Consider the following 9601-nt stretch of genomic DNA (forward strand, 5'->3'; position numbering starts at 1 on the left):
GAAACAAGGAAAAGACGGGGTAGAAGGGGACTCCAAGGCCTACGGATGCGGGCAGGTGTACCTTGAAGTTCCAAGCAGCATCACAACACTCTAATATCGAGGCTGATAGGATGCACCTGGATCTGCACAAAATCATGTGCAGAAATGTAGTATGAGTACACCATAACGATACCTAGTAAGTGCCAAGCCTAACCTCGATAGAGTAGTGACGAAGTCAGGTCAGGGCCCTACTGGGGAATAATAAGAAACAAGGCAGAAGATTTAATGATATAATAAAGTGACAGGGAAGTGTAACAATAGAATTTTACGGAAGGTAACAACACAGAATCAAGAAGACAAATACAACATGTAAGGAAGCAAGAATCTTACAAGTTAAGGTCTAACAACAACAAACAACAATACATCAGATAGAAGAAATCAACAGGGGCACTCCCGAGATACCGTCTCGTAGTCCTAAAAGTAAATATCTCACAATCCTTCCTTATAATAACAACCGCACGGCAGAAACCGCATGCCACAATAACAATTCGCACGGCAGAAACCTTGCCCCACAATAACAATCCACACGACAGAAACCTCGTGCCACAATAAAAACCCGCATGGAAGAAACCTCGTTCCATAATAGCAATCCGCTTGGCAGAAACCTCGTGCCACAATAACAATCCGCACAGGAGAAACCTCGTGCCACAATAACAACCCGCACGGCTGAAACCTCATGCCACAATAACAATCCGCATGACAGAAACCTCGTGCCATAATAACAAACCGCACGGCAGAAACCTCATGCCACAACCAAACAATCACCTCAACAATAATCACAAAAACCAAAAAATAACAAATGAAACAATGATATTTCAAGTAAAGAATCCCACAGTTAAATAATGAATACATAATCAAGGAAGCAGGTCATTCAACTAAGCATGTTGTACAAATTACAAATAATAGATAAGACATGTAGACATGTGAAATTTGGCTAAACATGATGACTAAACATGCTAGAGTAACTCAATTAAGGAAAATAAAAGGAAATTACTTAGCAAAAACTGGATTTTTAACATTTAGCCCGAGTACGCACTCGTCACCTCGCGTTCACGGCCTTCACATATTGCAAATTACCATAACAGTACCAAATCCTAAAGGGAATTTCCCCCACACAAGATTAGACAAGTCACTTATCTTAAACCTTGCTCAATCAATCAATAAGAAGGCCTTTCCCTCGATATTCCGACTCCGAACGACTGAAATCTAGCCAAAAACAATTACATACTATAAATATAACTGTAGAAAACTAATCTAAATAATGAAATTATTATTTTAGTAAGAATTGGAAAAATCTCTCCAAAAAGTCGACCTGGGCCCACATCTCAGAACCCAACAAAAATTAAAGAATCCGAACACCCATTCGATATCGAGTCCAACCATACAAGAATTATCCAAATTTGAACTCATTTGACCTTTCAAAACTCAAGAATTTGGTCTAAGAACTTCAAACCTTTTCCCCAAATGTTTCAACCCAAATCCTTAATTAAATGAAGAAATCGAAGATAGATTAGTGGAAATTACTCAAACCCGAGTTACGAACTCTTTCCCCAACAATCCCTCTAAAATTCCCTCAAATTATTGCCTCAATCCTATATCTCAAAGTCCCAAAATGAAAATGAGATCAAACCCTCAAATTTTCCCTTTTTCTGCCCAGTTATGACGCACCTGCGACCTTGCTGCCGCATCTCCTCACTAGAAGCGAAGCCGCTTCTGCGGAACATTATCTGTATCTACGAGCCCTTTCCTGGGCTGTCTTATCCAATTTTGCGTTCCCTCAAGCGCACCTGCGAGTGCGCACTTGTGATCATAACCTCCGCAGGTGTGATTACACCAGAAGCTGGGAGCTTCAGCATTTGTACAAGTCCAACAATTGATCCGATATAGATCCGAATCACACCCGGGTCCCCCGGCACCCTGTCCGAGTATGCCAGCTAGTTCCAAAACACATAACGGACCTAGTCGAGGCTAAAAACCACATCAAACAATGCTAAAACATGGATTGCGCATCGATTCAAGCCTAATGAACTTTAGAACTTCTAACTTTACATCTGATACCGAAACCTATCAAATCAGGTCCGATTTACCCCAAATTTTATCATACAAGTCATAATTGACATTATGTACCTATTACAACTTCCGATTTTTCCCTTTTTCTCAAAGCCCCAAAATGAAAATGAGATCAAACCCTCGATTTTTCCCTTTTCCTGCCCAATTATGACGCACCTGCGACCTTGCTGCCGCATCTACGGCTTTGCACCTGCAGAAACGTCATCGCATGTGCGGATTTCACTACATCCATAGAGTCCGCTTCTGCAATCATAGGGCCGCACCTGCGCGTGCGTGCCTACGACAAATGTTTTGCACCTGCGATCTTAGCCGCTCATGTGCATCTCCTCACCGCAGAAGCAAAGCCGTTTCTGCAAAACATTGTCCGCATCTACGAGCCCTTGATTGAGCTGTCTTGTCCACTTTTATGTTCCCTCAAGCGCACGTGCGAGTACGCACTTGCGATCATAAGCTCCGCAGGTGCGATTACACCAGAAGCTGGGAGCTTCAGCATTTTCACAAGTCCAACAATTGATCCGATATCGATCTGAATCACACCCGAGGCCCTCGGGACCCTGTCCGAGTATGCCAACTAGTTCCAAAACACATAACGGACCTACTCGAGTACAAAAACAACATCAAACAACACTAAAACATGGATTGCACATCGATTCAACCTAATGAACTTTAGAAGTTCTAACATTTACATCCGATGCCGAAACCTATCAAATCACGTCTGATTGACCCCAAATTTTATCAAACAAGTCATAATTGACATTATGTACCTATTATAACTTCCAGAATCAGAATCCGACCCCGATCTCCAAAATGTCCACTCCTGGTCAAACTTTCCAAAACTCCACCAATTTCTAACTTTCGCCAATTAATGCCGAAATGACCTACGGATCTCTAAATCAACATCCAAACAAGCTCCTAAGACAAAAATAACCATACATAGCTATTGGAAATATCGAAACTCCATTTCAGAGTCGTCTTCACACAAGTTAAACTACGGTCAACTCATACGACCTAAACTTCCATTTTTAGTGACTATGTGTCCCATTTTGCTATGCAATTCACCCGAACCCGACACCAAGCGCCCCGATAAGCCACATAACCAAAAGTTGAAGTAGAGGGAGCAATAAATAGTGGATCGGGGCTAATACTTTCAAAACGACAGATCAAGTCATTACAGTACATGATTTTACGAGGGATAGGTAACGTAATTAGACTTCTCTATGATGTTAGGTGTTCAAGTCATGCGTGCATTGTGATATTAAATTGGTTTTTTAGGCCATGATTGTTATGAGCATGTTCTCTTCATTGTGAATATTTCTTTTGAAAAATGGTACAAGAAAAGGGGAAGTGTATGTGTTTGCATATGCTTTAGCTTAATTGTTGCTATCAACCGTAGTCATTGGTGTAGTGTGCTTCGATGGTGTAAATGTAAGGTTCTCAAGAAAAGTGTATCCTGCTGGTTGACTCGAGGACGAGCAACGTTTAAGTGTGGGTTAATGATGTTTGGCTATAAATATATATTTTTAGTGCATTGTTTACCTTACAATTTAATTTTTTAGTGATTAAATGTGCGACGTTTAAGCCTAACTGTGTCGTTTTATATGTAGGATTGTTGAAGGATGAAAATGCATGAAGGTTGCACACATGGACATCAAAGATACACAAAAAGAGCACCAACAGGCCAGAAAATTTGACTAGGTGCTAGAGAAGGTGATGTCTGGTCCTGGGCGAGGTCCACCGGGAACTGGAGTGGGCGACACCTGCTCTAAGGTGCGCTACACACCAGGCCACATGAGCACTAAGGCCTGGTCCTTTCCTAGTCCTTGCATTAAACGTTTTCTACTTGGATTTGGGCTTGGGCACAGTGACCTTTACCTATAAATACCCTCTAAAGGTAATTAGTGAGGGGTTGGTCAATTTTGGAGGCAAGAAAAGGCAAAGAAATACAAACGGAGCACAAAATTCATCATTCTTCTATCTTCCATCTAGTATTCATAGCTTTTGTGTTTAAAAACAATATTTTGATTATTGATATGAACATGAGTGGCTAAGAACCTCATTATTATGCGGTTATGGGTTGTTATTGACTGGTGTTGTTTGACGGTTGATGATATTGCTTGATTTTATCATATTAATTTCTTTATTCAATCTTGCACTTAATTATTCTATTGCGTAGCTAACAATAGAGTACTATCTATGAATTTATAGTTGAATTTGAAAGTGGGAACTATAGATTGCATATAAGATTGGATAGAGTAGGTTCTTGAATCCTGGCATCGGAGAATAGATTCGCGATTAGGATAGACATATTCTTGTTGCCTTACTTGGTTATTTTACAGGAAATACACATGCATTCTTGTGAATTCTAATTCTATAGACATATAGTCTTAGGTTAGCTTGAATAGGCAAGCAAAACAACGAAAGAACTTCGCGAGCATACTAAACCCTGCTAATCAACAAATTAGATAAATCAAGTTATTAAATCAACCGGAAGAACGCAATAGGAGAGACATAAATCCCATAACCTCGGAATATTCCCATCTAACTGAATCCTTGCTAATTGTTTGTTTGCTCTACTTGCGATCTCATTTTCTTATTAGTTTCGTAGTAAGTTAGTTAATTAATATAACAATCATTTTCTTCACAACCACTTGAGCAATAAATTTATAAATAGTTTAAATTGGGCAATAGTTATTTATAAATCCTAGTGGGAACAATACTCTCCCATCACTTTATTAGTTATTGACCGCCTATACATGCGTGTGTGTTTGGACCCTACAGTTTTTGGCGTCGTTGTCGGGAATTTAGAAATTAGCTACTTGTCTGAAATAAGCTTTTATTGGTTTTTGTTCGACATTTAATTTGCTTTGTTATGTCTGACTCTACATGTGTTTATATTTAACGTTAAGAAGAAGTAATAGTATGAATGATCTTTCGCCATTTGGTCCTGAACCCGAAAGACTCCTCCACAGGTTAAGGTGAGAGGCGGAACCAAGAGCAAGAACTACAGAGTTGGGCGTTGTAGTCCAACCACATCCAATCGAAATGGCAGAAAATGATGAGAGCCTGGTGATTGAGGTTGCAAGGCCTAGTCTCACAAACATGACTTAGGCTATCGTAAAGCCTGACATAACTGGGCACTTGGAGCTAAAACAATACATGGTGCAACTGATTCAATCCACATGGCAATTCGTGGGTTTACCAAGTGAAGATTACGAATACATACAACTATTCGAACGTCCCCTGGACTATGTCAATCTAAACTTGTTTCCCTTTTCTCTGTTGGGGGAGAAAAGGAGTGGTTGAACAAAGAGCCAGCAAACTTAATCCGAGCATGGGAAGATCTAGCACGAAAATTCCTTATCAAATTCTTTCCCACAAAAAAACAAAGTCACTGAGAAGCCAAATTCAGGGGTTTCAACAAAAAGATGGCGAGACTCTACGTTAAGCATGGGAGAGATATAAAAAGCTACTCAGAGATTGCTCACATCACTTTCAGACTGATGAATTCCTGGGTCATACTTTTGTTGATGGGTTAGACAAAGTATCCAAGATGAATCTTGATTCGGCCTGTGGAGGTAGTTGCATGGTAGGCCGTATAATGAAATTCAGATCCTGTCGAACAATTTCACGGCTAACGATAACAATTGGCAAGGAGGCGGGGAACCATAGAGAGCACTTTAACGCAAGGCAGCAAGTGTTATTGAGCTTGATAATTTCTCAACCATGAGAGCTGATATAGCAATGTTAGCCAATCAGGTATATAAGATGATAATGCAACAAGCACAGTAGATGAAGCTGGTGCAAAAAATGTCTACATGTTGTGAAATTTATGGAGAAGGTCACACGAGTGACCAATGTCCGGTGGATCCAGAATCTATTTATTATGTGGTCCAGCAGAGTAGAGGTCTAATGAACCAAAATGCGCAATATGGGAACACTTATATTCCCAACTAGAGGAATCACCCGAACTTTGCATCGGGTGGAAATCAGGCTACTCAAAATCAATACGACTCCCAAGGAAACTACAATCAGCCCCAAAAGCCACCACCTCACGTAGAAGAAACCACCAATGATATGTTGAAAAGGCTGTTAATTGCCAGCAGTTGAGGACTAATTTTCAAAATTTAGAAAGGCAGATTGGGAAGTTAGCTGCACAAAAAAATACCCGACCTACTGGAGCACTCCCAAGTGATATTGAGAAAAATCCCATTGAACAGGTACAAGCAATTAATCTAAGAAGTGGAAAAGTATTGGAGGAGCTGCCACCTAAAAAGTATGTGCCTAAAGATGTTTTTGAAAGATTGGTACGTCAAACAGAGGTAGATACTGAAAAGAAAGATGACGAACACATGCAAGAGATAGAGGTAAGGCCACCATTGCCTTTTCCTCAAAGGTTGCAAAAGTTTAAAGAGGAGTCCAAGTACAAAAAGTTCTTAGATATATTGAGCCAGGTACGGGTGAATCTACTGTTGATAGAAATGCTGCAAGAAGTTCCTAAATGTGCCAAGTACTTGAGAGACATCATGGCCAATAAAAGAAGGTTCACAGAGTTCAAAACGGTTACACTCACTGAGGAGTGTAGTGCTAGAGTACAAAGTAAGCTCCCGCCCATGTTGAAGGATCTAGGTTGTTTCATAATTCCATTGGCGATTGAAAAACACGAGGTTGGTAGAGCCTTGTGCGATCTTGGAGCGAGCATTAATTTAATGCCTTTATCTATTTTCAAGCAGCTCAAACTGGGAGCATATGGGCATACGAATGTAACTCTACAGCTAGCGGATCGGTCATTAGCAGTGCTAGAAAAAATAATTGAAGATGTGCTGGTGCGAATGGGGAAGTTAATCTTTCCCGTTGATTTCATTATTCTTGACTACATAGTCGATGAGGAAGTTCCAATTATTTTGGGGCAACCGTTATTAGCCACTGAAGGAGCACTTATTTATGTGAGGTAAGGCAAGCTAAAGATGAGTGTGCATGATGAAGATGTTACATTTAATGTGTACAAGGCACTCAACCTTCCTAAGCATTACGAGGACTTATGCATGATCTGGTGATTGAACCAAAGGTAATAGAGCCCAGGGTTGATGTGAGTGTTGATGCCATCAAAAAGAGAAGTGAGCCTGAAAAGCTTTAGTGGGTTGAAGATGTAAAATTGTGTAAGGGCAAGATAAGGACGTTATGTGACAAGAACCTTGTGCATTGTGAATTTGAGTCGGATCAATCCATGTTTGTGCTTAAGTTGAGATTGAAGCTCTTCCCTAGAAAGCACCAACCTCGATGGTGTGGTCCATTTAAGGTAGTTTGTTCTACAAGGCATGGAGATCTAGAACTGAGGTATCCCATACATATTGACACATTATTCGTCAAAGAGCAAAGAGTTAAACACTATTAGGGTAGGGGTGTTCATCGTCTCCAAACTTTGATAGACATGGTGGATGCTTGATGGAACATTTTGCATCGTTCCGCGACGTTCAATCAGGCACCTCATGGTAGGCAACCCATGGTAATATTGTAAACATCATTCCATGATGTTAACTAAGGCGCTTGTTGAGAGGCAATCCAATTCATAGTTTAGTTAGCTTAGTTAGATTTTTCTTTTTTGTTTTTAGGTACTAAGGAGTTTTTTGTTGAATTTTGGTGTTTGAATAGATACGAGAGCATGATGGGAGGTCAAATAAGTTGATAACGAAGTTCAAACCATGAAAGATCTAGCTACAGATCTGGCATCGCCCAGCTAATCGGTTAGTCAAGCTCTTGTTACATCCGGCATCGCCACGCTTGGATCTCGCCCCACAGTGGGTGTCGCCCACTCTGCTACGTAGTGGACCTCGCGGCGCCCAAGTAAGTCTTCGCTCACTCTTATTTGTCCTTAGTTCACCCATTCCTACACTAGCACACACACACCCATGAACCCCATATGAAACGTGATTGTTGAGTACATGAGTGTTTACACTCAAAATTCCAAGCCGATTTGGGAGGGTGAGGCAATCCCTCACCCATTCAAGAGATTACACACAACTACTGCGCACTAAGTGTTGTTAAAATGACTCAACGGTAACTTTTATCTCAATAGGATCCCGAGTCTCCGGGATTGACATACTAGTAGATTGTGAGCCTAATTAACATGAAATTTTAAGTGTGGAGTGGCTCACCGGAGCCGAGATATATTGTTAAAAGTGTGGTGAATTCATTGTGCTTAAATTTGAATGAGTTGATTGTATGATACTAACGAGTTTAAATTGTGCAAGGTGAAGTTTGAGTAACCTTAATTTAGTTGAAGGACTGTGTTTTAAGATCTTAAGTGTGGGGTCGTTATGACCACATGTTGAGCTAATGAGAAGGATCATGAAGAATGACCAGGGAGTTTTCTTATTTTAAGTGTGGGGTGGAAAATTCTCTGTGGACTGTACATTAGTATATTAGTATCTTTTAGCTTCTTATTTTTTATTTTTATTTGGGTTTTTATCTTCTATTTGGCATTAATTAAATGATTTTTTTTGAAAAATTAGAGTTTTCTCGACGATGGATCTCTCAGGCGATTTTCTTGAGGGATTAAAGTCTAACCAAAGACACAAAAAAAATTAATAATTAGAAAAACACAAAAAATATGTTTTTTATTTTTTTTAGGGTGGTAATAATCCCCTGTGAATTTTCATTGTGCCTCGGTTCTTTTTTTGTAACGATCCGACTTGTCATTTTTAACATTTACGCTTCTTTCAACTATTTGAAGTCTTTAATAGCTTCATATGATGTATTATGACATGTGTGAATCGTCGGTGTTGATTTTCAGATGTTTCGGGATTAGTTCGGAAGAATGAATTTCATGTTGAAGCTTAAATGAAAAATGGTTGACCAAGTTTGATTTTTTAGTATTTGACCTCAAAACGAAGTTTTGATGGTTCCGTTATGTCCGGATGGTGATTTTGAACTCGTGCGTATGCCCGGAATTTTATTTGGATATTTCTAGAAGGTTTCGGCAAAAGACCTAATTTTGGACAAGAATATCTACATATATATAAAGAGTTATGTGATGGACAACCTATCAAATGAAAGATCTTCCAGTCTTGTTTCTAAAGCTTCAAACCGTTCGTCATTTGGACATTTTTACAAGACGTTATGACCAAATCCCCAAAGGCTGGCAGAGGAGTGAACTGTGGATGCGAAGCATCCGGGGCCGCGTCCGAAAGAAGGGCTAGCAGTGAAGTGCTGCCATAGCATCCGGGGCAGCATCCGAAACCCAGAAATCTGGGCCTATAGATACAATTTCAGGGTTCATTTTTTCAATTTTTCTTGGCGGAATTTTGGGGTTTTTCTCCACTGTCTCAAGACCTCCAACTCCCTCATTTTTAAGGTGAGTAGTCCCTACTGATTTGGTGTTTCATTCCATCAATTTCACCCTAAAACTAACTCAATCCTCCATAAAATACATAGTTCTTCAAGAAATTTCTTCAAGAACTCAAAGGAGGATTTTTGCAAGATTTCTTCCAAAAGG

General features: G+C 39.9%; 1 protein-coding gene across 1 annotated transcript; it reads left to right on the forward strand.

The window, feature by feature from the left end:
• Positions 1–5832: 5832 nt before the first annotated feature.
• On the forward strand, positions 5833–7061 carry LOC104085273 (uncharacterized). Its single transcript, XM_070190472.1, has 2 exons — positions 5833–5865; positions 6210–7061. Exons 1-2 carry the CDS (start codon positions 5833–5835, stop codon positions 7059–7061), a joined length of 885 nt encoding a protein of 294 aa, XP_070046573.1.
• The last annotated feature ends 2540 nt before the right edge of the window (positions 7062–9601 follow it).

The sequence above is a fragment of the Nicotiana tomentosiformis genome, chromosome 12, assembly GCF_000390325.3.
Source record: "Nicotiana tomentosiformis chromosome 12, ASM39032v3, whole genome shotgun sequence".
Lineage (NCBI taxonomy): Eukaryota > Viridiplantae > Streptophyta > Magnoliopsida > Solanales > Solanaceae > Nicotiana > Nicotiana tomentosiformis.

What these genes read in the sequence shown, in the direction of transcription:
- LOC104085273 (XM_070190472.1), top strand. Translation starts at nt 5,833, where the DNA reads ATGAGAGCTGATATAGCAATGTTAGCCAATCAG. An exon ending in TAGCAATGTTAGCCAATCAG is followed by an intron (nt 5,866 to 6,209) that starts GTATATAAGATG and finishes GTTAATTGCCAG; the next exon opens with CAGTTGAGGACTAATTTTCA.